The 27466-nt window shown below is 33.0% G+C and overlaps 4 protein-coding genes across 9 annotated transcripts; 2 read left to right on the forward strand and 2 right to left on the reverse strand.

The window, feature by feature from the left end:
* Nucleotides 1–1368: 1368 nt before the first annotated feature.
* On the reverse strand, nt 1369–14481 carry LOC123705733 (retinol dehydrogenase 12-like). Of its 3 annotated transcripts, none has more exons than XM_045654717.1 (6): nt 14463–14481; nt 3904–4026; nt 2898–3260; nt 2432–2553; nt 2010–2227; nt 1369–1727 (listed from the first exon to the last, which is right to left on the reverse strand). In XM_045654717.1, the coding sequence occupies exons 1-6, from the start codon at nt 14464–14466 to the stop codon at nt 1574–1576; spliced, it is 984 nt and encodes a 327-aa protein (XP_045510673.1). In that variant the 5' UTR covers nt 14467–14481; the 3' UTR covers nt 1369–1573. The 3 variants fall into 3 exon arrangements, with proteins under 3 accessions (XP_045510673.1, XP_045510674.1, XP_045510675.1); XM_045654718.1 differs by lacking the exon at nt 14463–14481 and adding an exon at nt 5230–5424; XM_045654719.1 differs by lacking the exon at nt 14463–14481 and adding an exon at nt 4830–4848.
* A 27-nt stretch (nt 14482–14508) lies between these two features.
* LOC123705736 (retinol dehydrogenase 13-like) lies at nt 14509–18294 on the forward strand. 3 transcript variants are annotated; one of them, XM_045654722.1, is made up of 6 exons: nt 14509–14633; nt 14779–14935; nt 16760–17122; nt 17309–17430; nt 17607–17824; nt 18122–18294. In XM_045654722.1, exons 2-6 carry the CDS (start codon nt 14818–14820, stop codon nt 18261–18263), a joined length of 963 nt encoding a protein of 320 aa, XP_045510678.1. In that variant the 5' UTR covers nt 14509–14633; nt 14779–14817; the 3' UTR covers nt 18264–18294. The 3 variants fall into 3 exon arrangements, with proteins under 3 accessions (XP_045510678.1, XP_045510680.1, XP_045510677.1); XM_045654724.1 differs by lacking the exon at nt 14509–14633 and adding an exon at nt 14662–14708; XM_045654721.1 differs by lacking the exon at nt 14509–14633 and having other exon boundaries at nt 14679–14935.
* Nucleotides 18295–18918: 624 nt separating this feature from the next.
* LOC123703078 (lysosomal acid phosphatase-like) lies at nt 18919–23020 on the forward strand. Its single transcript, XM_045650961.1, has 6 exons — nt 18919–19371; nt 19472–19567; nt 19665–19904; nt 20034–20334; nt 20588–20799; nt 21120–23020. Exons 1-6 carry the CDS (start codon nt 19168–19170, stop codon nt 21261–21263), a joined length of 1197 nt encoding a protein of 398 aa, XP_045506917.1. The 5' UTR covers nt 18919–19167; the 3' UTR covers nt 21264–23020.
* A 1064-nt stretch (nt 23021–24084) lies between these two features.
* On the reverse strand, nt 24085–27061 carry LOC123704827. Of its 2 annotated transcripts, none has more exons than XM_045653329.1 (4): nt 26846–27061; nt 26363–26732; nt 25894–26080; nt 24085–25180 (listed from the first exon to the last, which is right to left on the reverse strand). In XM_045653329.1, the coding sequence occupies exons 2-4, from the start codon at nt 26710–26712 to the stop codon at nt 24926–24928; spliced, it is 792 nt and encodes a 263-aa protein (XP_045509285.1). In that variant the 5' UTR covers nt 26713–26732; nt 26846–27061; the 3' UTR covers nt 24085–24925. The 2 variants fall into 2 exon arrangements, with proteins under 2 accessions (XP_045509285.1, XP_045509280.1); XM_045653324.1 differs by having other exon boundaries at nt 26363–26719; nt 26845–27061.
* Nucleotides 27062–27466: the final 405 nt, after the last annotated feature.

Here is a 27466-nt window from a genome sequence, read left to right on the forward strand (position 1 = left end):
AATTTATATAAATGATGTATTATTTAATATTCTATACAAATATTATAAAGAGGAAAGGTTTGATTTTTTGTTTGTTTGTTTGTATGAATTGAATAGGCTCCGAAACTACTTGGCAGATTTGAAAAATTCTTTCACTGTTGGAAAGCTACATCATTTCTGAGTGACATAGGCTATATTTCATTTTCAAAAAAAATAGGCATCCTTACTAAAATTACGATAACGTAATCCAAGGTGTGAAAAAAATATCAAAAAACTACCTTACATCGCGTGCGCTGCGAAAACTGTTGATGATAGAACAAAATGATATACTACATTTTTTTAGAACACACCATTGTCTACAAAAAATCAGCGGCAGCATATCTCTAACTATTAGTCATGTCACAATAAGCGTTTTTTTATTGAAAAAAAGAAATTAAAATACCACCGCTACAAAAAGCTCTTTATTTGTACCTTGGTATTAACCCTTATCAAAATAAATGATGTATTATTTAATATTATATAATATTTTAATAGCCATAAATATTACACTGTTTTTAGCTTTGTTGATTCTACACGTTGGGAAATGTAATACTTATAATAAATGCGAAAGTTTGTGAGGATGGATGTACCTACTCACTCTTTCACGCAAATACTACTGAAGATTACATTGAAATTTAGTATACATATATAGAGGGTAACTTGGATAAACATATATGTATATCCCGGAAATCCCACAGGAACGGGAACTATGCGGGTTTTTTTAAACGCGGGCGAAGCCGCGGGCGGAATGCTAGTATATAATATTTTAATAGCCATAAATATTACACTGTTTTTAGCTTTGTTGATTCTACACGTTGGGAAATGTAATACTTATAATAAATGCGAAAGTTTGTGAGGATGGATGTACCTACTCACTCTTTCACGCAAATACTACTGAAGATTACATTGAAATTTAGTATACATATATAGAGGGTAACTTGGATAAACATATATGTATATCCCGGAAATCCCACAGGAACGGGAACTATGCGGGTTTTTTTAAACGCGGGCGAAGCCGCGGGCGGAATGCTAGTAAGAAAATAAGGATTAAAAAAAAAACTAGAGCCAGTCTACCAAAACCATTAATAGTTTTATTTATAATATGCATTAAATTATTAGAAACCACTTTCACATCCAGGGCAACAAAATCATTGTTGACCAGTGTTATTAATAATTTCACTGGCCACCAAAAAATGTAATACCTACCTATTGACCCTTTATTGACCAATCAAAGTATGATCAAAGCTTAGGATCAAAGTATGATTTATTCTTCGGCTTACACGGAAATAATTAAGAAAGATTAAATATACGTCTGGACAAATTATTCACAAAATGATTATGACGTGTATATAATTATTAATTATGTATAATATTATAATCGTTGTGACCTCAAGTTGTGTAAAGTCAAGGCTTACTTATAATTGGTGCCTATTAACAATGGTGTTATTTAGGTACCTACTTATTAAGTACGTAGTACGTACGTATCATGCACCTTCAAAATATATTTTATGCACCACCACATTTATCTTTTAACGAAAAATAAAAAATGTCACATCTAAACTTTTTGAATAAAAATATCTTCAGTTGGATCGACGTCTCCCAAAGGGTCATACTTCTGCAGGTTTAATTTTTCAATAGTCATATCCCATAATTTCAAAGCTTCTGAATCATTCCGACATTGGCTGGATCTTCTTGCTTTAGAGCAATCACTGTAATTATTTAACAATTTTTTATAAGTAAATTTTAATTAATTTTAAATAGTTTTTTATTCGACTAGCCAGTAGACAATCGTCCCGGCTAAATATAGCGTTAATTCCAAATAGTGAATTCCTGTTGAAACAAAAAACTTTCAGCTTTACTCTATGTATTACCTCAGAATAATAACTAGGTAGTAGGTAGTAGTTAGGTACTTAGATCAATAAGAAAATGTGTTATTATTAAGACCAATAAAAGAATAAATATATTATATGACAATATTATGTATAGCTTACCTGTAATAAAGTCCACTTTCGTTTGCGCATTCCTCATCGATAGCACAATAAATAGTAGTCTGTGCGCCACATTGAGGTGACTTTATGAAAACGCTTATAATATTATTAAACACCCAAGTCGCACCAAAAATTATCCCCTTATATAAATTTCTGCCTATTTCAGTGCGGACAACACCTGGGTGCAAGCTATATGTGTTCACATCATTAATGTTACGTTCCTAAAAAAAATGATTAACTAACTTCATCGCCAGGACAATTTACCCCACAGTGCAGTTAAACGATTATTGTATTAAAAATACTTCGGCTTGACACGCTAATGATTTGCGAATCCTCAAATCCTCCTGGATTTGAGGGTTCGCAAAATCTGTTTGTGTATACCTACTGTGGTGTAGGCACAGAGAACAGACAAAATTTTTACTTACCCTTAATTTAAGATGAATCGCTCTTGCAAATAAAATATTAGCTGATTTGCTTCTACCGTAGGCTTTAACTGATCCATACCAAGTTCGGTCCAAATTAATATCATTAACGTTCACGTTTGAAACTGGAAGAAAGTGGGATGTCATTACTTCTTATACAACAATTCACAACCCAAAACACTCCATAATTCTAAAAATGCATGCATGTAAAATTCTTAAAAATGAGAAAAAAGGCATCTACCCTTATTATTTTTGATCTTAATTCGGAATTGGAACCCAAGACACATTTATAGGCAAATATACTGCTTACTCGACAAAAATTCATAAACATAACGTACGTAACAAAAGTACGTGCGTCAAGATAAATTTATTTCGATGAATATCTGTTCTTTTTTAGAAAAAATTGCCTACATGATATAATCTGAACCACAGAATTGCAAACAGCAGAATAATGAATGTAATTGCGTACCAAAATGCGCAAGAGACGCGACGTTTACAATTCTCGCCGGTGAACTTTTTATAATACGAGGTAATAATAGAAAAGTGAACATAGCATGACCAAAATGATTAGTCCCTATCTGTGTCTCGAAGCCATCTTCAGTCCGTCCTTTTGGTATCATCATGATACCAGCATTGTTTATTAAAATGTTTATTTTGTCTTCTTTCGCCAATATCCTAAAAGCGCATTCTCTCACAGATTTGAGACTTGACAAATCTAATTTTTCAATAACCAATGATCCTGTTTCTGTGTCAGACTCGCATTTTTTAATGATATCCGCTTTGGCTTCTTCTGCTTTGTCGGTGTTACGACATGCCATTATTATTTTAGCACCTGCAAAAAAAATCTCTTTAGACATAGGTACTTAGTATTTGTTACTAGTAATGTGCTATAGTAACGTGTTTAAAATTACTAGCTCTCGGCCAACGTTTTTTTAATAACTAATACTGTATCACGATTCTCGAGTAATAAAGGGTACCTACTACCTACCTATCTACATAAAAGATCATAAAATATAATATAGTCGTATTGTAAACTGAGTTAGTTTTTGACACGATTTTATATTATAAGTTCAAATATAAATAATAATCTTTTTGAATAAATTAGAATATCGGCCGATACAAAAATTTACCTATAATTGGTATGTAAGTATAGTTATATTTTATTATTCAAAAATGATATCCAGGTAACGCATTATATATAAATCTAATACACGTAGATACCTACGATTCAAATGACACTTTTGTATTATAAAATTAAGAAATCAATAAATTTTTATTGGTTTCTTTTAGGGGTTTCTTATTCTTTAAATAGGTACCTATATTTTAATTTCTTTAAAATTAACCTACTTTACTTAATATCTTTCTACCTACTTTCACTTTTGTAATAGGTAAGTACCAAATAATTAGCAAATAAGAAATCGCGGAAATTTGAAAATTGAATTAAAAAAAATTAAGCACTTATAATACTTAATTACCCCTTTTATATAGATCCAGGGCGGTTTCCTTTCCAATTCCCGTATTACATCCTGTGATAATAACTGTGTATCCATCTAGTCTCCTGTTGCTTTTGCACCAACCACTTAAATAATCCATCTTGTCTATAAAAAGGAGACGTTTAACGTTTACACTGACCGATCTACTGAGTACTAACTTTATTACTTAAACCAATGATACGATACAACACAGTTATATTATATAAAGGCTGTACGATTGTGTGTTGGAAACGACCGTCCCCACATTAAATATTCTAAACACATATCTAAGCAAAAACGTAACTGTATATTATATTTTAATATAGTATTTAATGAGTTTTTGTAACCTTCACGACAAAATAAGAAAAATACCTTGTTTTATACTTTTACGTAAGTACCTTAGGTAATGATAAATTACACTTGTGACTTGTCTGATATACATATTATATATTTTATCGAATAGATACCTACATAAAATTACAAAAGATTAGAAACTTATTATTTTTTTTACAATTTATTACAATATAATACCTAATCAAACCAATAATTTAGGTAAGTAGTTAATATCAGTAGCGTAATAAATAATTATTGTTCAAGGGGTCTCATAATAAGTAGAAAATTGCAACCAAAATAACATTTGAATTTATAGCAAGTTTTACATGATAATAAGACTAGCATACATATAATTATTAAACTCTCACAAATGAATGATTGAATTGACCTCCAATAGATACAATTTATCCTTGTTTGGGTACCTTGATTTAAATATAACTCGTTTATCATTAACGATCATTACTTAACTAGGTATGTAGGTATAATGTAGTAACAAAAATGATGAAAATTAAGGTCCGTTTCTTTTTACCGGCTTTTCTACACTTATATCATAAAGATTAAGTTCTATTTATTTGAAATTAAAGGAGACTACTGACCGATTTAAAAAATTCCTTCGTTGCTCACTGGTCTTGTTTGGAAATGGGTCTACAAGTTAGTAGTTAGGTATAGCTGTTCATGTGATTGGCGTGTACAACAAACAAACAATCTCTTTAACTGAAGAAAATGATATCAATAAAAAGAGCGTGTGTGACGAGCACACGTGTCAGAAGTGAAACTTCTTTTGGCTAGATTCAAAGATGCCAAAATCGTCGCCTTACTTCATGACGGTATTGCCATGACGAGATCTTGGAATTTTACTCTCAACGCCGCTAAAGAAGTTTCGTTTAAAAAAAAATTAAGTAGCTAACTAACATTCTTTGGCGAGACGTTTCACTTCTGACGCGTGTGCTACACGTTACATTTCAAACGGAATTTGATAATTACGAGGAGACTTACATATTATGTATTTATAAAGAAAAAAAAGAAGAGCACAACAGCCGATTAACACACTAGCACTACTAAAACTAATCCAAACCGGTTAAAACTTGATATATTATTGAAATCATCATAGCACGCTAACTGCATAGAAAATTCTTTTCTCTATTAGACTCTAATAATTTAATATTAAAATCATACTTACAAATTAATTTCAAATTCTATTAATAACTGACAGAATTTGGTAGCAGTTGCATACTGACTGATGTGTGTAACGACTGCCTGGTTGATAATATCTCTCCAGCAGTACCTACATACGCAGTTTCATTCATAAAATAAAAACATGATAACATCACTGACCGGTTGCGACGACCGCATCAGTGAGAAAACATTTTAAGTTTTATGTAATTACTTTAGGTAACTTATCTAGGTATCACAAAAAATACGAATACGACGTCACTGAATCAAATTTTACATTCATTTACAAAAAATGTCTTTTATTATAAAAAAAAAAAATGTCCATAACTATCGAGCCAGCACTTACGGATCACTTACATATCCAACGGGTTTTTTTTGAAGTGAAACTTCTATAACAGGGTTGGAAAAAAATTTAGTGTAACATTTTTTCATTACGCGAGACATTTTTCCGTTACGCGCCATCTTTTTCTTATCTCTACCACGCGTGATTCAACGTACCTATTTCTGTAAAGTTGCATATAGTAAATTATTTTTTGAAAAATCTAATATATTACAGTCATCCAAAATTAATAATGCACAATATGCAAATCTTCGCTAATAGGCATGACGAAAGATTTTGAAATCCTCTTCCATAATGTGTGTATACGTTTACTATACAAGAAAAACCCTATATTTCGGTAATATAAGTACTTAAATTTAACGAAGATAAAAGCCATTTTTCAAAAAATATTTATAAACTGTGCCAAAACAGCTCGCAGGTGTCATGGCGTAGGTGTGACGTCACTCTTTAGTAAATACGTAATTATTATTTATTTGTACGCATTGCGAAGAAAATTAAATAAATATTTATTATGTGTTATAGAAACGAATTTCAAAGTTTATAAGTGGTTTGCAGTATTGCAGTGTGAATCCACATAAAAATAATGCTCAAAAATGTGTTAGTAATTATTTCAAGCGAGAAAATAATAAGAAATTATTGTATAAAGTGGGCGTTGTGAATTCGCAATTATATTTCTGTTGTGAGTCGATAAAGCATACGTGAAACAAAAGAAAATAAATAAAAATGCGTATTCTCAACATATTCATAACAAGTGATAACTGCGTTAAAAACAACCGACTTCAAAGTTGCACTTGCAAAATTTACAAATACCTACAGACAAAAATGCTCATAAAATAAAAACTACTGGGCCTATCCGAATAAAATTTTTATGGGACCAATTCGACACCATCCCGCATCGAACAAAAAAAGAATCACGTAAATCGGTTCAGAAACCTCGGAGAAATCGGTGTACATACATAAAAAAAAAAAAAAAAAAATATACCGGCCGAATTGATAACCTCCTCCTTTTTTTTGAAGTCGGTTAACAACAAAATACATCTGACGTGAGTTGTTTATTTAAACGTGACGTCACGCGTGTTTTAGTCAAAATGGCCAACTGCAGAATTTTAATGTTTTATTTTATTTATAATCTCATTAATCTTAATGTTTTTTAGATTTTTAAGTCACTATATTTAATTTATTTAGTATACATTTTCCCTTGAAAACACTAATATGATCATTTATGGATACTGTCGTCATGCCTATTGTCGTATTTCCGAAAACACTCGAATCATTGAATCGTAAGAGCCCTAAACAATGAACTTGCATTTTCCACCTTGTTCAAAAGAAATAGAAGTCAATTCATGGTCATACACAATCAAAAACAAATCGGGCGGTAGGTGACGGTAGCCTGTCAGTCAAAAAACTCAAAAATCCGTCAGTTGTCTTTAAATATTGGTGGTGACTGCACGTGTTCTCTCTGTGTGGAATTATATAGAGCTGTTATTACGTACCCTTCTTGGTTTTGTTGTTAAAGGTGAATTGAATTGATCGATGAAATGATTTACACAGGTGATGGCAGTAGGGAAAGTGAAAATGAAGAAGAGTTCCGATGTATCTGGGTCAATCAATTTTTAAAGGTCCCGATCATAATTTTCTCGTATTTTTTTTTTACTTAATTTTCAGCATTTTACTATTTCATTTAGAAGATAATTCTTCGTAGATTAAGATTATATAAGCAGCAGTGATGTTGATTAAATACATTTGTGGATTTAACTTCACGAACCGATCTATTCACGGGAAATAATGTCCTTTGGACAACTTACACAATAGTACTTTTTTAAATGTTAAATTCCCTTAAGAATTAAAACAAATTCTTCTAATATTAAATAATAAATAATATTTTGATATTTGTTCTATTTACACCCAAAATACGAAATATTTTTATTAAAATTGAAACGAATGATGTCTTTTGAACAACCAAATAATGTTTCATATATAAAAAAGTTTCAGTAAAGCGGAAATAGTGATATTTTTTACAAAAAATATATTAAGGCGAGGTTGTTACGTATCGTATTATTGATTTTACTTAATTAAAATGAACTGATTCTCGATAAAACTGAATGAATGAAGTATAATGTGATTTTCATATGGGGACATCTTAGTTGTAGTAGTAGCGTCTTGATTTTTGAAATGTTAAAATTACAATTAAACTAGACATAAAATCGCGTAATAAAAATGTGTTCCCGAAACAGCCGAGTAATAAACAAAACATGAACTATTTAACTGTTAAAGTATAAGATTTATATAATTATTGTCCTAGGGACAACCAAATTGTCCATGGTACAACCACTTTGGTTGACCAAGTGACTGGTTGTCCGCGGGACATTTTTTAAATTTTGAGCCGCCAAGCAAATACTATTGTTATTTTATATATTAATCTCAGCTCACACTAAAATATAGACGAAAGCGCATCTCGTGTAGTATAATTGATAACAATGCATCAAGTACTTACGTTTTAATCACAGTTGTCTGACGGACTGACAAAAAAGCCACCCCACACTCACCAACAACGCTCGGACGACTGTTGCCGTGATTTTATACAAATCAAAGTGGCGTTTGAGCCCGACAGTTAATTATTGTGTTTAGCTTGTTGTTTAGGAATCTACCGCGCCATATGTGTTTTGGTTTCATAACTAAATTACGGTTGTCTGTGAGACCTGTGTCATGTAGGTGATTTATGGGGACAAAAGTAAAATGCCTGAAAATCGTATTATATCCAATAAAAAAAAAATGGTTTGTATGTTTGGATGTCAATAATTATGTACTGAAACAAGGAGTGTATTTGGTATTTATGGTCGTGATAGTATGTGTTCGTGATGCGAAGTTTGTTAATGCATTGTGGCATGGGGACAAATGTGATAGTACTGGAAAATTGCATTTAGTCCCTCGACAACCATGAAACAACGCACAAATTAATAAAACAAGTAAAATATTGTTCGCAATAATGCTAGAAAATATTAAAAGGAATATAATTAAAACGAATTTAACTCTTTATGATTTCATGTTTATTAATTATCCTTCAGGGACATGATCCGTACACGTCGGACCAATAAAAGTTGATCGACCCATCTAAAATGTCAGAAATAAAGATAATCCCTGATTTTGATTGTTTTTATTTTTTTTGTAATTGTCATAATATTGAAGAATGATCAGTACTGTAAATACTTTTGAAGTGAGATTTTAATGATAATATTTACATATTATGTAGGTATATGATTTAAATATAAACCTGTGTTTGAAAACCATACTTTATCTACACTAATATTATAAAGAGGAAAACTTTGTTTGTTTGTTTGATTGTGATGAATAGGCTCATAAACTACTGGACTGATTTTAAAAATTCTATCACCATTCGAAAGCTACATTGTCCACGAGTAACATAGGCTAGGTTTTATCCCGGAAATCCCACGGGAACGGGAACGATGCGGGTTTTTCTTTGAAAACGCGGGCGAAGCCGCAGGCGGAAAGCTATTTCAATATAAATTTTGTATTATTTTAACCTTCTTTTCTTCCATCATTACACCAGCTTCAGTAAGACACTTTAAAAGTACTATAAATTTTCCAAGTAAATCAATCCAACAAAGATAATATATTCGCAATCGTGGGGTTATACTCGCTATTTACTTACAAGGAATTATCGAAACAAAATCGTTACTTACCTACAAATACATAATCTCTTTTAGCACAAAACACATAATTTGACTAAATTATGCATGAAGAAAATTCATTTAACCGCTCTATATAGATATCATCTTCGGACTCTCCGAGAATATGACAGTTGCCGAACAGTGACGAAGATTTCTATGCGCATTATTATTTATTACTTTTGGATTTGGATTACTGTATATTATTATAAAGGCGAAAGTTTGTAAGTATGGATGTATGGATGTTTGTTACTCTTTCACGTAAAAACTACTGAACCGATTACAATAAAATTTAGCACACATATAGAGGGAAACTTGGATTAACACATAGGATAATTTTTATCCCGGAAATCCCACGGGAACGGGAACTATGCGGGTTTTCTTTTGCAAACGCGGGTGAAGTCGCGGGCGGAAATCTAGTAAGGTCATAAAGAAGTTTTACTTCTTACGTGTTTACACTAGTAGTTAGTACACGCACACATTTTTTTTTAATCGGTCCAGTAGTGCCTGAGAAGTGAGATCAGAAACTATAAATCTCTTCAGAATTATATTAATAGTAGTAAATAAAAATATCGATAATAATATTATATAAGATCGTTTTCAAAGAAAGACCAGTTCCCGTTCCCGTGGGATTTCCGGGATAATCCCTATGTATGCTTTTATATTTATAGGTAACTACCACAGACATATTATATTAAGTAGACAACGCAAGTACCGCGATCTGTATGAAAACCAAGCGTGTCATATTTTTTGTACTGACCTTGACGCGTTATGACGTCACGAGCGCTTTTTAGTGATGGAAATTTCATTTTAAGCTAAATCGATTAGGGACGCCACTCGCGCGGCGATTCTAGTATAGGAGTACGATGATAGACTTTTCAATGAGAGGTTGTGTGCACGAGCGCAAAAACGAATTGGAGGAAATTTGAGTGCTGATCTTCGCGTGATCTTCATAAATTCTCTATATTTTCAAGTAAGTTTACCTACGCAATTATAATTCGTACACTAATATTAAAACACCTTACGTATTCCGTGGTTTTCCTTGTTAGTAGGTAGTTCACAAACCAGATCTATGTCTAAGAGGTAGTCAAATAAATGAATCGTAATCGATTACAAAATCGATTCAAGACTAGAATTTATTAAATATTATATTATAATTAGATAATATTTCCCATATTATTTATTATAAGTAGGTACTTATCTTTTTTGTTGTAGAATATGGACGAGTCTAACTCAAACAAAAAGACCAGAGAACAATTTTTAGAAACTAAACGAAAAGTTCGATGTTCGTGTTCGATTACAAAATCGATTAGAATCGAGAACTGTTGCATCGAATGAACATCACTAAACACAAAATTGGACAGAAAAATGAGAACAGAAAAATGAGAAGACGCTATTCATTGCATATTATCATACGACGCCATCTTTACCGTGCCAAGTAAAAGCCGCAATGTATTCCGAATCATTCCGTATGATTTCGTATCCATGTTTGTCACGATCGTTTTCCACAAATATTCTTTAATTGATTTTAAAATAAATAGTGCATATTCTGATTAGAAAATTACTTACCGGTGGAAGGAAACATCTCCGACAACTCGGCCACTCATAACTGTGGAGTTTCTACAGTTTATTACTGCGCAATTCGGCATTTTACTCTATTCCGTTTCACGTCTTTCCTTGGCGAACTGCAAGCGCGGACTGAGTGTAGGTAAGCGTCAAGCAAGCGTTTTATGCTTAGTTTGGACACGGGAAGTACATACACTCGCGTAGTCTATCTTAATATATGTCTGTGGTAACTACGCAACTGATTTGGGTGTAAGTAGATAGAGTGATTTAAGAGATAGGTTTCAGTATAAATTATGTATCATTTATTAGATTTTGAACAAAGCGGGACGCCACGGGCGGAGATCTTTAGTTATCTATAAAATTATGTGTAAAGTTTACGATATTATGTGGTTAACCAATCATGTAATTAATTAAATAGCTTTAATGCTTCGCATTATAAGTCGTGCAATGTTAGGCTGGTTGCAGAGCTTGACCGACCGTCAGTGCGTACCGTCGGTCCTGACGATACGCATCAAGAATTGTATGACTTATGACACTAATGCGCATGACAATACGCGTGCGTGGTCGGTCTAGCTATGAACGGGTTTATGAATTTCCATACATATGACAAGCGCGACTGACGTACGCACTGATGGTCGGTCAAGCTCTGAAACCAGCCTTAAAGCATATACAGACGCTCCGATTTGGTTGGTGCCAACCATATTGAAACCGACATAGCAACCATTCCAACATTGCTACAGATTGTCCGACGGTTGGCCTTCCAGCTGTCAGTTGATTTTTCTGTTACTATATTACTTGCTCTGTGTTTGCTATGAATTAGTGAACGGACGTCTTGCCTCATGCCACCGGTATTATCAAAAAATGTTAAAATAGCGTTATAGGATGTACGCATATTGTACAACTTATTTTTCTTTATGTTTTTAAAATAGCCGCACTGTCAATTTTTTTAAGCTATTGTATAGCTTCTATCGCGTGCCTTGAGCGCGGGGACCGAATCGAGAAATTCCGTAACGATAAAACCTCACGCTCCCGACGGGCGGAGGTGTGGCTTGAAGGCATAGCATGCAATAGCTTTACCGCGGCAGTCGCCGAGTGCCACACGTCGTTTTTTTAAAACTTCTAGCATAATCAAATACGCTTGATTTCTGGCATCTCTATTAAGCGTGTCCCAGACAGACGCGGCCTGCGGTGGCGGTGGCGGTGGCGGTAAGTTGGATGACTTGAAAGTTCTAGGAACGACATAGACAGACGCGGCCTGGACGCGGTCACAGCGCGGCTTACCGCGGCCGCAAGCCCCGCCCTCTCCGCCACCGCTTCTGTGTGAATAAGCGCGCGGACATGAGGCGGTCATTACGCGATCAGTTGTAAATTTTTGCAACAGGCCGCGTGTACCGCGTGAAATTATGCCTATAAACACTGAGTTGTTTATTCAAACAGTGCAAAATTACCCAGTTTTGTATGATACATCACATAAAGACTAAAAAAACAAAAGAATTAAAGACAAAATATGGGCAATAAAAGCAATAAAACTTCGTACGATTGGCCATTACTAACGTCCACTTGCAGGTGAGACTCGAGAGCTAATGTGCCGCTGTAGGTTAGAATGACCGCCACCGCGGCCGCGGCAGTATATTGTTATCACGGTCAAGCAAGAAGGCAACAGCAGATCGCCACCGCAGACCGCGTCTGTCTGGGACAGGCTTTAAGCGTAATCTCACATAAGTTCTACAAACAGGGAAACTCTTTATAAAGTTCAAGTTACTTTATTATTATGTCACGTTCGGTAACCGTAACTCCCTCGGCGTTCATGTTGACGTCCTACACCGGCGGCGTTGCGAATGCGAATGAGCCAATTACCTATATTACTCTATGGAATGAGCCGATTTGGTCGGAACAAAGCTTCCAAACGTTCCAATTTGGTTGGATCCGATAGGAAGTTGGTTTGGTCGGGATCGCCGGCGCATCCGACCACGTCAAACCAATATTAATAATAATTATGTCGGACCGACCGCTCTCTTCACTTTCCGATTTGGTCGTGGTCGGATGGTTGGCACCAACCAAATCGGAGCGTCTGTATATGCTTTTACACTGGTGATATGTATTTTTGAAAAACTAAATCTCCTCTCTTGTAGAGAAGCCAATAGTTAGTCTCTATCTAGCAAAGAGTAGTACATATATTATTACAGGGGCCGTATTATGACCTCTTAGTTCCAGACAAATTACTTAGTCATCATTCACAATGGAGATTATTGTGGAAATTAGCCACGAACTGTAAAGGCACGACTGTACTGTCAGAACGACTATTTATATACATTTTATATTTTATTTAGCATTTTATATATTAAATTTAAAAGCATTCGGATACCCTTTAGATGTTGATTGTCGGAGTAGAACACGCTTTGGAACAAATTGGCCCGTAAACGCTTACTTAGATAGGATTATAATAAAAAAAAGCGCGCCTCGCCCTCGTCGAAAGGAAGGTACCACAGAGGAAGGTACTCACATGAGACAATCACTAGATTATTATTAACTAGCGGTCCGCCCCGGCTTCGCCCGTGGTACATGTTAACGATTTCTCTACATAAAAACCATCCTCGTACTTCAAGGAATATAATAAAAAAAGAATTATCGAAATCGGTTCAGCCGTTCTCGAGTTATGCGCTTACCAACACATTTTGCGATTCATTTTTATAGGTATACTAGCTTTCCGCCCGCGGCTTTGCTCGCGTTTTCAAAGAAAAACCTGCATAGTTTCCGTTCCCGAGGGATTTCCGGGATAAAACCTATCCTATCTCTCAAGTTGGATCGAACTGAACATGGTATGCGAATTTTATTATAATCGGTTAAGTGGTTTAGGAGTCCATTGAGGACAAACATTGTGACACGAGATTTATATATATTAAGAAGATATAAGAAGACTAGCTTTCCACCCGCGGCATCGCCCGCGCAGTCAAAGAAAAACCCGCATAGTTCAGGCAGACAGACAGACAGAGTTACTTTCGCATTTATAATATTAGTATGGATTATCTTGATACAAGACCTACAAACCTCAAATCGACCTACACATTACATAGGGCGTATTCAGAAAGAAAGCTTGAAACTTATAAGCGCTTATCGGCGCTTACCGGCGCTTGTCAGCGCTGGTTACCCGCGCAAGAAAATATATGAACACGCTCCGATAAGCGCTGAAAGGCGCCGACAAGTTCCGATAAGCTTCAACAAGCGCTTGTCAGCGCTGGGCGCTGCCATATAAAATTTGTTTTGATCTGCTTCAACCTGCTTCCTTTGTGTAGAACGAACCAGCGTTGACAAGCGCCGACAAGCGCCGATAAGCGCTTATAAGTTTCAAGCTTCCTTTCTGAATACGCCCATAGTTAAGTAAGAATGTTATAATTTATGTCAGTTTGTGGGAGACTACCTATATTACTTGCTCTGTGGAGACTACATTCACAGTTTACCGTTACTCATTGAATTTGAATATTTCCACACCGACTAGTTTGAACTTAGTTGTAAGCATACAAGCACTTGCGGTTACAAGACACGCTAGAGTCTGGATCTGTGATCTGTCACACTCATATCCTGTGGTTACCTTTTGGAACGAACCTTGGAACGAACGACACCATTCGACTCAATAGGTAATCTGTGCACTGACTGACGTTGCTGTGACTCATTGTACTCATTTTGGTTGTTTGTGTTTATATTTTGAAAACGTACTGTGTTTTCAAATAAATATTTGTAAACATTTATAGCAATAATTGTATCATAAATATTAATTTTCAGAACATCTTTTCAAAGATCAAACCTATAAAATAAGCAAAAATGCCTTTATTTAGTGGACGATGTTATAGTACCGTTAAGTTAATTGGAAAAACCGCTATAATAACTGGGTGTAACACTGGAATTGGAAAAGAAACTGTCCTAGATTTTTACAAAAGAGGTAATAATAAACATATTATTATATTACAACACGAGTATCATCAACTCATAAACAGTTTAAAAACACAAATAAGTCTTCCCGGTTGGAGCTGGGATGAGCTGCTTTATTGTTTTTTAAATTCATTGAGAGTTAGAAAATGATAGTGAAAAATATATAACTAGGTTTCCGCCCGCGGCTTCACCTGCGCAGTTCCTGTTCCCGTGGGATTTCCGGAATTGCGTCATTTTCCCGGGATAAAAAGTAGCCTTGTCCTTTCTCGGGTATCATAATATCTCCATACCAAATTTCATGATAATTGGTTCAGTAGTTTAGGCGTCATTGAGTAACAAACAGACAGACAGAGTTGCTTTCGCATTTATAATACCTATTACCTATTATATATTATATTATCAATCACTACATAGTATAAAACAAAGTCGCTTTCTCTGTCCCTATGTCACACTATGTCCCTATGTCCTGTATACTTAAATCTTTAAAACTACGCAATGGATTTTGATGCGGTTTTTTTCAATAGATAGAGTGATTCAAGAGGAAGGCTTTAGTATATAATTTATTATGTTTTAGACAAAGTGGGCGAAGCCGCGGGCGGAAAGCTAGTATTTTTATTTTTATTTTTATTTATTTATACACTTTATTGTACAATACCAGTAATAAAAAAAAAAAAACATATATAATTTAAGTTTAACATGGAGAACATGAATATTATGGTAAGTGCACAATTGGCGGCCTTATTGCTTAAAGCAATCTCTTCCAGGCAACCGAAAAATAAAGGACATGTACGATGCTGGTTAAGCGCGAAGACGCAATCATAAAGAAAAAAAAATAAATAAATAAAATCAGGGATAAGAAAACAAAATCAAAAAAAAAAATATTAGATAAATAGTAATGTATACAAAACTTAATAATATCAATATTACATACATACTACATCAATACTTAAAAAAAAATAATAATAATATAATAATAAAATAAATAAATAAATAAATATAATACAATTATATAACATCTTATATGTATACCTACATAAATATGCCAATAAATAAAATATATCATACTATACACAATATTAAACATTTTTTATATAATACAAATACAGATTCATATAAATATATACAGATAAAAAAAAAAAAAAAAAAAAAAGGTAACTAAATAGTGGAAAAAAAGTGCTCTTTGACAAGTGCTTTGAACAAGTGCGGTGATTTGGCGCGTCTGATAGTCTCAGGGAGAGAGTTCCACAGTCGAATTGCTAGGACGGTATAGGATGAGTTAAAAAAATTGGAATGGTGAATAGGGGTGGATAGGAGAAGGAGATCAGAAGAACGGAGGGAAAGGGAACTATTGGAATGTAAATATTGGAACTGATTCTTAAGGTAGATAGGAGTTTTCGGGTCAAACAGGATAGAGTACAAGAGTTGAAGGATGTGAGTATTCCGGCGAAGACGAATAGGGAGCCAGTGAAGTCTTTTGCGAAAGTCAGAAACATGATCGAACTTGCGTAAGCCGAAGATGAATCTGATGCAAAAGTTTTGCAGCCTCTCGAGAGCGTCCAGTTGATATTCGTGAAGATCGGGATAACAGGAGTCACAGTATAACAGTATAACAGAGATAACAGTAGTATATTAATATAGTATGGATTCACACTTATTACATACCCTAAAGTATCGAAAGTATTCGAAATTATATATACTATTGTATCTTTACCCTAAAGTATATATACTATTGTATCTTTATCCTAAAGTATATATACTATTGTATCTTTCTTACATTTTTAGCAGTGAAATTATTTTTTTAAATAGAAAATAAATTAGTAAATCAATATTTTAGGTGCCCGAGTAATAATGGCTTGCAGGAATATAGAAAAAGCTGAAGAGGCCAAAAAGGATATAATAGAAGCATGTAATAATTTGACGGAGACTGGCAATATTGAAGTACAGAAATGTGACCTCTCTTCCATGCAATCTATAAGAGAATTTTCACAAAAGATACTTGACAGTGAGCCGCAAATTAATATCTTGGTAAATAATGCCGGTGTAATGATGTGCCCAAAAGAGGAAACAGAGGACGGATTTGAAATGCAAATTGGCACAAATCATTTAGCACACTTTCTCCTTACAATGCTGCTGTTACCAAGAATTATTAATAGTAAACCAGCTAGGATAGTAACTGTATCATCAAGAGCACACACAAGTATGTTCACATTATACATTTTGTATACTTTTTTTTACACTGAAAAATGTAAATAACACAAAATAATATTTAAACTCATGTACATATATCATATTATTGTGTCTTTGAATCAAATGTGTATTCATAGATGTTTTAATTTTTAATCAATTGTTTAATTTTTTTTCAATTTTCAAACTTCTTTTGCAGGATATGACATGAATTTTGATGATCTTAATTACAAGAATAGAAGGTACAATGCGGCTGAAGCATATTCACAAAGTAAACTTGCTAATGTGTTATTTTCTAGGGAATTGGCTAAGAAATTAAAGGTATATATTTTTATTTGAAGTTAATTGTAATATGTATCTGCTAGTGTAAGATGTATAAACAAAACCATATGAAAATAATTGTTTCTCATTAGAAACAGCTAATCGAGTTGTGTATAACAAAAGACATAAGAAACAAAAGGTTTTATTTGTATTTTCAAATATTTTTTCTGCTCTAGGAACACAACATTGATGGTGTCAACACTTACAGCTTACATCCCGGTGTTATTAAAACTGAGCTTGGAAGACATTTAAACGAAACTCTCTTCAAAGGGTCGAGACAAATTATAGGATTCCTGGTGGGTCCTTTCATGAAGTCACCAGAGCTTGGAGCACAAACTACCATATACTGTGCAGTCGATGAAAAGTGTGCTAATGAGACTGGTCTTTATTATAGGTATGATATTTTAAGATATCCTGAATAATTCTTCCCTTGGATAAAAAACCATGGAATAACATGATAAAAAAAAACTTAAAGTTCATAACAAAATCCTTAGTGCTTGACTTGTGCTGAATCCTTAGTACTTTTGAAACAAGTGTTCTGTCTTTAACTGCACACTCATAAACATATTGCATTGCAGTAATTTTTTTTTTAACATAGTTAATGCACCTTATTAAACAGAAATGGTCTGGTAAATAGTTACTAATTACTGTTTTATGATATGTACAGATAAACACTGTTCTCATTTTTCAGTGACTGTGCGGTTACTAATCCAGATAGAAAAGCATTGAATGATGAATATGGAAAAAAATTATGGGAAAAATCCGTGGAACTAGTGAAGTTGGGAGACTACAATCCCTTTACAGCTAGTGATCCTGGAGTAAAGAGTGTATAATCATAGTTTTTTTATTAAAATTATTTTTATATTTCATTGTTTTGTTAAAATGCATTTATAAATGCGGGTTAATTAACACAATATTATTATTTTTTTTACGTTAAGAACAATTTATATTACAATTTACATTAAGAATAATTTATATTGTAAGTAATTTTTATAAATAAATTTGATTGCATTATGCTTTATCTGAAATATATACCTACACATTTTATATTTTTTTTTTCTAACTTATTTCATGTTATGACCTATATTACTTTCTCCAGCAGTTGGTTTTCCAGTGGAATTAGCAGCATTCTTTGATTTTGTTTGTTACATAAAATTGGACATCTTATATATAACTTAGAATGTTATGAAAAAATCTTTTGCTTGCGTTGTTCTACACCTGTAATTTGCGTATTCTCACGAATAATGAATATCGGCATAAGTGCTATTTGCTGTACTATTAAACTACTAAATTTTGTACGTGATTTGTACACATTCTTTAATCTGTTTCTGATGCTAGGAATGTTTATTCTGTGGTCCGACGTGCATAGCTGATAGGTGATATTGTCTGTGATACTAGATCTGTGTCTGTCTAAGAGCAATTGCTCTTAGGTGTCTGTAGGGTGTCTGTGACCATTTGTGTCATCAGTGTCAGTGTCAGTGTCAAGATTTAAAAAAAATATTCGTCCTCTCGTCGAGATTATTTATTTTTTATAAATTAAATTTTAAATATGGTGTGAAGATAAACATTAACTAATTTGATACTGTTAAAATATTTGTGATTATTTGTCCTGTGAATTCTAAAAACGTTTGATTAATTCCATTGTAAAGCTAAAGTTGATATATAACTATGGTCATCAAGATTACAAAATAATATTTCTAGTGATTACTTTGTTACCGTGGACTACAATTCGCAATCATGGAGTACGATAATGACGAGAATACTTGGAGAAGGTCATCAACACCTAAGTTTAAACACTCGACTTGCAAATCAATTCCTAGAAGGTCGACAACTACTGCAGTTGTTGTCCTTGGTCTTGCAGTTCTGAGCTGTTTATTAGGTTACTGCGTTTTAAGTGAAACTTTACCTTATGAGTCGAAAACTTTGCGCCTTGTTATTATTGTAAGTATAAGAGTTATAAATATTTTTTTAGATAGCCTAATTATTTCTTTATTGATTATAGATTAAGTTTTATATTGCGTTGTAAATTTTTCCATTTCAGTTATTCCGCCATGGAGCTAGAGCACCATTATCAACTTACAAGAGTGACCCATTTAAAAACTATCAATGGCCAGATGGACTGGGTAGCTTAACAAATGCAAGTAGAATAGATTTAAAATAATCTTTCATTAACATTACTGCAAAAAAAATATATAATAACAATTCAAATAATCATAAATATCTCTCTTAAACAGGTGGGCAAATTACAACTGTATGAATTGGGAAGGAAATACCGCAGTTATTATGCCACTTTTATACCAGAAGAGTACAATGAGAAGGACATATATGTACGCAGTAGTGATGCTTCTCGATGTATGATGAGTGCGTACACATTTCTGGCTGGCTTGTATCCTCCTACGGACAGGCAAATGTGGCACCCTGAAATAATGTGGCAGCCCATCCCTGTTCACTCCTTACCAAGAGAAATTGACAATGTATGTAGCATTTTGGAATAAGTTGCATGATAATTATATTGTAGTTTTTATTACAGTGTTATAATGTTCAAGAAGTACAATTTGAGATGTATACATTAAAAAATAAATTTAAAATAATCATACTTCCAGATAGTTGCTGCAACAAAACCTTGTAAAGCATGGAAGAGGATGTATGAAGAATTATTGGATGAAAAGAATTCTGATACTAAATACACTGAATTATTTGATTATCTAAGTAAACATACAAATCAAACTATGCGGAGTGTTCTCAATGTGGATTTCTTATACAGTACTTTTAATACTCAACAAGAAGCGGGGTTGAAACTACCGGAATGGACAAAAAATGTATTTCCCATCAAAATGAGACAGCCGTTTATGTTGAGTTTGGCTTTATTGTCTTATAATGATTCATTACAAAGATTGCACACTGGTAAGAATAGTGATTTACAAAGTATAATAGTTTTTAGGAATTTAATGTAATGGTTTAAAAATTTAATAATATTTTTTTTTTTACTATTTTGAGTGTACTTATAGCAGAAACAGAAGAAAAAAATTCAATGCATTCAAGTTCCGAAAATTAAAGAAAAAATAAATAAATTATGAATAATTATTACCTTATATCTATAACTAAACATGACATAAATTTTAATAAAATGATTGATGCCTTTTCTTGCTTTTTTCAGGACCACTGCTCGGAAAAATAAGGTCACATTTGCAAGAAGCAGTTACTCATATAAACATGGACAGAGCATTGTATGTGTACTCGGCGCATGATGTGAATATGGTGTCGCTCATGAGGTCTCTGGGTTTTACGGAATTGATGGAACCAGAGTATGGATCCAGTATTGTAGTAGAGCTGCATGAGGAAGTGGAACAGGATACATTTTTTATTAAGGTAGTTCTAATTGATATTTTTAGTTTTATAGCATTCAAATGCTTTATAAATATTTTTTTTAAATACAGACAAAATTCGATCACCACTCACAAGGCGGGATTTGAATCTGCGGCTTTCGCTGATCGTATTTTTTCTTTTCTTTATAAATTTGTAATAAAAAGCAATCTTATTAGTTTTTGACTATAGTATAAATGTATAATTTTTGGAAGTATGTTTCCTTTTACATGGTACAGTACAAATCAGCTAAGCACATCAAATTAGAACAAAGTTTAAAAATTTTATTCTGTCTCAGTTATAGTTTATAAATTCTTAATTTTCAGTTATTCTACCGGAACAATACGAAAGTTGAGGTGCCCATGGAATTGAAAATACCATTTTGCAATGAGCCCTGCACCTATGATAGATTTATTGAACATCTTGGAACACTAATACCATCAGATTGGGAAGCAGAGTGTCAAAATTAGGCCATAGTTAAGTGGTTTTTACTTATTTTTATTTTATCAGAGCCAACTAGTTTTATGTGTGTTCTTATCTGTTTCTAATTATAAATGTTATTGTAACCTGTGATGTATTAAGTAGTAAATCAAGAAATTATTCATGCCAAAATACTTGAGAATTGCAAATATTTGCATGCGCGTGCCATAATACTCGAAATTAAAATATTAGAAATTAATAAAATACTCCAATTTCAAATTTTATTCTGAGATTAATTAATTTATAAGAAGAATAAATTATCAGTCATATTATTATGAAAAAGATGAGTAAATACCATAGAGTTACCAGATCTTCTATTTTACATCATGCAATATAATTTTAATTTAAGGGAGGTAATACCAGTGGTAAGGCACTATACACAGATCCAAAATTGTGAATTCTATTTGGATAAGTTGTTGTTTGTTGTAGTCCACTAACGATTTTTTTATCACTGTCTTTCTACCGCCTTTCTGAGTAGGGTTTTTAATTGAAAATAATGTCTCTGTATGCTAAATTTTAAAATTTGACATTTTAGGACATTTTTATTGTAATTTGCGTAATAAGGATTTATGAATTGAAATTATACTAAATAATAAGATACTTATTCTTGTTTTGTGGTATTTCCATAACTTAGTAGTAGTAGCAGTATCAACAATTTTTATGATACAAGCTTTCCACCCGCAGCTTCGCCCGCGCAGTCAAAGAAAAACCCGCATAGTTCCCGTTCCCGTGGGATTTCCGGGATAAAACCTAACCTATTTTCCCGGTATCAAAATATCTCTATACCAGATTTCATGCAAATTGGTTCAGTAGTTAAGGCGTGATTGAGTAACAGACAGACAGACAGAGTTACTTTCGCATTTATAATATTAGTATGGATTAGACAAAACATGGACAAAACCTATGTATTTGAAGTACTCAACTTCTATAGGCAAAACAGATCTATAGTGATAGTGAATTACCCAAGAATAAGTATCTTAAACATGTTTAATGCCAAAAAAAATACTATATACCTATACATTCCATGTGCACATATTTTCTTAAAGCAATATACAATAAAGTAATAACAACTATTTTTATCACCTTCTTCACTTTTTTCTATTAAATATTAAATAAGACTTATAAATGTTGTGTATAGATAAATATTATATTAAGCGGATAGTGTTGCCCAAAATTTTTTATTATATTTCAATAGGAAATATCTAAATGGACTGATTTTCATCTATAATTATTCAATTTATTCAATTTTTCTATAATATTAATGTTGTTTAAAACGTGATATTTAGGTTAAGATTTACCTACTTAAATGTAAACGCTATTACGTTTTATAATTACTTACTTAAAATCAAATGTGCTAAGAACTGAATGTTGTATATTCGTTACGCATTTGATGTAATTTTTTATTTAGTTACGTAAAATATATCGCGCTTGTTCGTAAGCGTTTACTAATAACATCTAATATTTATATTATAATATCTATCTTTTGGCTCTTTTACCTTCACATTTTGTATCATGTCTAAGGATCTTAATGGCTAGAGAAAACTAAAGTTCGAGAAGTTTTCAACTTACAATCCTTTTAAAATTATAATTAAGTACTTACCTATCTGCTTCTACCAACTTATCTCAAAATGTCGTAATGAATTCTTTTGGGCAACGACTGGTTTTATGTTGTTATGTACGTAGTTAAAAGATTTTATGTCAATGTATTGTTTATATGTGGTTACGAATAAAATGTTTGTGAAATCAATGAGATAGCGTTTCATTTAATTACCTACCTACTTAGTAAATTGTTGGCGCGTGTGCGTAGAGGGTTCGATTCCCAGAGAAGTACTCAGGCACACGCCACACAGTCACACACATCTCCTTGTTCAGTAAGAAGAATGCATGCCAGCATGGAACGTATAATCTTAGGTACAAGATTTTTGTTTAATATGAATAAAAGCAGAGTGGGCATACCTAGTTTATATTATAGATTAATTTACGTGTAAACTTCATACAAATTAAATAGATGTAAATCTAATATATAAAAATCAATGCCACTTTTCGTTGTAATTCCATAACTCGAGAACGGCTGAACCGATTTCGATAATTCTTTTTTTATTATATTCCTTGAAGTACGAGGATGGTTCTTATGTAGAGAAAACGTTAATATGTACCACGGGCGAAGCCGGGGCGGACCGCTAGTATTTTACAAATTAAATAGATGTAAATATTTGCACAAAAGGTGAACTTATTGCTGCACAGCGATCTGCCTGGCAATGTGGTAAGAAAAGTAATACTTAGGTATAAGAAGTTTACTCTTTAAGGGTAGGTAGGTACTTAATATTAATGTGACCGCTTTTTACGAAGTGCATTTTATGGCTAATCTCTGGAACAGCTGGACCGATTCTGAGTTCTGTTCTGACAGGACTGACACTGATCGAAAGGAATCATCTACGCGGGTGAAACCCTTGTGAAACCGCATAAATGTTACTCGTAAGGATAATCGATTTACTGTTTTTATTTGAATTTGGTTATAATTTCCGAATGATAACAGGTAGATAAAATAAAACTCCTTAGTAAAAAAAATGTTTATATTTAGGTCATCATAAATTAATTAAAAATTAGGTACACAAGTAAATTGACACACAAAAATGGGACGGCACATTATTTAAAGCTATTTCTTAAATTATATTCACTTAATTAAATATATGTAAACATTGGAGATATTAAAATGGAATAAAATATAAAAAAAGACGTGTGGCACTCGGGGCACTGCCGCGGTGAAGCTATTGCATGCTATGCCTTCAAGCCACACCTTCGTCCGTCGGAGTGGGGAGCGTGAGGTTTTTTTCGTTACGGAATTTCTCGATTCGGTCCCTGCGCTCAAGGCCCGCGATAGAAGCTATGCAATAGCTTAAAAGGATATATAATAAATTACTCTTATCAAACCTCGAAATGGGTCAAAATATTTTATAATGTATTATTGTTTGTCCAGAATACACAAGCATGACAAAAATAGAAATGTAAAATTTATAAAGAAAACATATTCTGTACTTAGAATACGTTATAAAATGTAAAGAGAACAATAAATTATGGCTTAATTTATAGGTGGTACTTTTTCTTACAATATAAGGGTATACTTAAGGTATACTAAAATCCTTAATTCTCCATATTATGCAATATTTGAAAAAATAAATGCAGCTTTTGTTGCAAAAAATATGAATTAATTTAAAATATCCCTACTTACAGTTGTGTGAACAAATTTCAATCAAATTCTTAAAATTTTAATAAATATTCATCTGAAGGCACTTTTATAACACTTTTTGTTTCAAACAGTTGCAGATTAACATCCTAATAGATTAAATTGATATTTTTGGTTTTATGGCGCGAAAGGATGCGGGTTCGAGTCCCGCCTCGTGATCGAATTTTTTCTATTCTTTATAAATTTATCCTAATAGATGTAAATGTTACTTAAACATTTAATTTAAAAAATGTAAAATTATAAGAAAATGTCATCTTAGAAACAATACAATATCGTAGTCAATAAACTACATGCTTATAATAATAATTAGTATACACTATACATTGAAAAATGTAATTATCAAATAAATAAACATAAAAATTGTAAAATTGGTAAATCTCCATAAATTTATAAGGTAACCTCGTAACCTTAGTTTCCACAACAAGTAAGCACATGGCGTTCCTTATGTGCTCTAATAGCAGTAAAAACTGCGACAGCTATCCATAGAACAATTGCTAACCAGGAGCTTATAAGAGCTAATTGCAAGGAGAGACCAGTGTTGATGTAGTCCCCATGTCTGCTGTTTAGCCCATCCTTTTGTATGTAATCCATGAAGTCAAATATAGCTTGACAAGCTAATCTAAAATGTATTGCGGTTGCATGGTCTCCTGTAGCGTGTAGTTGCTGAAAAGAGTAGTGCTTATTATTCTTTCATACAAAGAATTAATACAATGGTCAGTTAAATGGCTGATTTATTTAGTTGGCTGTGAAATGATGATGAAGGAAGAAGATGCAAATATGATTAGATTTAGTAAAAATGGATAGACTATTATTGTTTTTATGTTGTATAGCTTTCAGGAAACTGTATGATATATTTTATTTTAATATAAAATTCCTGCAATACATATTTTTCTGGCTAACAAAAAAAAAGTAAAAACTCTTCTTCTTTCTGTCTAACAATACTCAAATAATGAATTTATCCAACTAGTGCTTTTTCTTCTATTTTTGAGAAAACTTTTACCTGATACTCATCATCATCAGCCCATATACGTTCCCACTGCTGGGACACGGGCCTCCTATGAGGGTACAGGCCATAATCCACCACGCTGGCCAAGTGCGGGTTGGCGGATGACACATGTCGTCGAACTTTTTTTTTTTTTTAATTCTTCGACATGTCGGTTTCCTCACGATGTTTTCCTTCACCGTTCGAGCAGTGGTGATGTTACAACATGCGCAGATAAATTGAAAAATCAATTTATTTCCTGCGCGCTCACCTGGTCTCGAACCACGGACTTATCGATTCGAAGTCCGAGGTCTCACCACTGAGCCACCACTGCTCACCTGATATTACCTGATACTACTTCTAGTAAAATATTTAAATATGTCTAAATATTTACCCGAACAAGATATCCTCGATATTGCTGACAAGTTTTCAAGAAACCATCTGTCATTATAGACGCATGGATAATGTTGTAAATAGCAAACACCACTGCTATTACAGTTGATGGGACCCAGCAATAGATCACAGCATCATTGTGTTGAGATGCCCTCGCTCTTGTCGTCACTACTATAGTTTCACCTTCTCTGTAAATAAAATATGAATTCTATTATGATATCAATAGAGATAATTCTTAGGCACTTTTTTCAATTATTTCTGTGAAGCTTATTTTAAATTATGTTTGTCATGAAATTTTTAATAATAATACAAAACTGTAGTGATATTTGGACAATAAGAATAAGGATTTGGTTTGCATTTTCTTTTTGTCATATAAAATTGTTTGCAATATTGTAATTATAATTGTAATATATTATTTTTTATATGTATTAAACTCGTAAAGTATATTAAGGTAAAGAGAATTTACTTACATTTCTTCCATTGCTGTTGATTTTTCTCCCTCATACTGTCCAATGTTGTTGATACATACTCTATACATATGAAACAGGGTCATAACTAAGGCATACACTAAAATTGGCAATGGGGCAAATATTGCATACAGACAGTATGAATTATGTCCTCCTGTAAAATATTGAAAGGTGCTAACACCATAAAATATGCACCCACAATTTGTATTCTCAAGCCAGCTGCCGGGACATACATCTAAAGTGCCTCTCCAATGATTGTATGGGATAGCAGTGCATATAACTGATACGGCAAGTAAAGCAGACAGGAGCCCATAGCACCAGCAAAGGCGTCGTTCAGTTTCATATTGATTCATGTTGGTTCTAAAAAAATAATCATTATCTACAACTGGGGAAATAATTCACAATAAATGATTATATTTTGCATGAATAACAACAATACGTAAAACAAAAAAGAATTTATTAAAGGTAAAAACAACAATATTTACTTGTGATATACTTGTCTTAGTTGTTTTGTATCTTTATCCAGGCTTTAACCTCATTACTAAAAATGTTCAAAAAGTAGGGTAAAAACAGAACAAATAATAAATTGATACCACTATCAAACTGATAAGAGATGTATACTATATTATAGATAACAATAATTATTTAACAAAAATCTGCAAAAAGGGCGATGCAGCCTGCAAGGTGTTGACGTTTAGATAGATAAAGAGAGCATATAGACTATAGAGGTCAGTGAGAGCGTTTTCACATTGTCCGGTCCGATATCGGATATCGGGCGCCGATAGCCGATATCCGATATCGGAGGCTAAGTAAAATGTATGATTTAGGTACCTGTCTTTCACATTGTCCGGTCCGATATCGGATATCGGAGCCCACAACGATATTCCCGTGAACTATCGGACGATAATGTTCAATGTTACCAACTCAATTTTCGAAAAGGTAGTATACCAACAGCAAAAAAAGCACTAGTATGTGTATTTTCAGTCATTTCTAGGCGCTAAATATAAAAAAAAAATCCTTTCATTTACTTTAAACCTTTTTATTAAGAAAACATTCATTTAAGTATTTAAAGGCATTAAAAATACTATTTTTACGGGAGCTATTTTA

Source organism: Colias croceus, chromosome 2 (genome assembly GCF_905220415.1).
Source record: "Colias croceus chromosome 2, ilColCroc2.1".
NCBI classification, from domain to species: domain Eukaryota; kingdom Metazoa; phylum Arthropoda; class Insecta; order Lepidoptera; family Pieridae; genus Colias; species Colias croceus.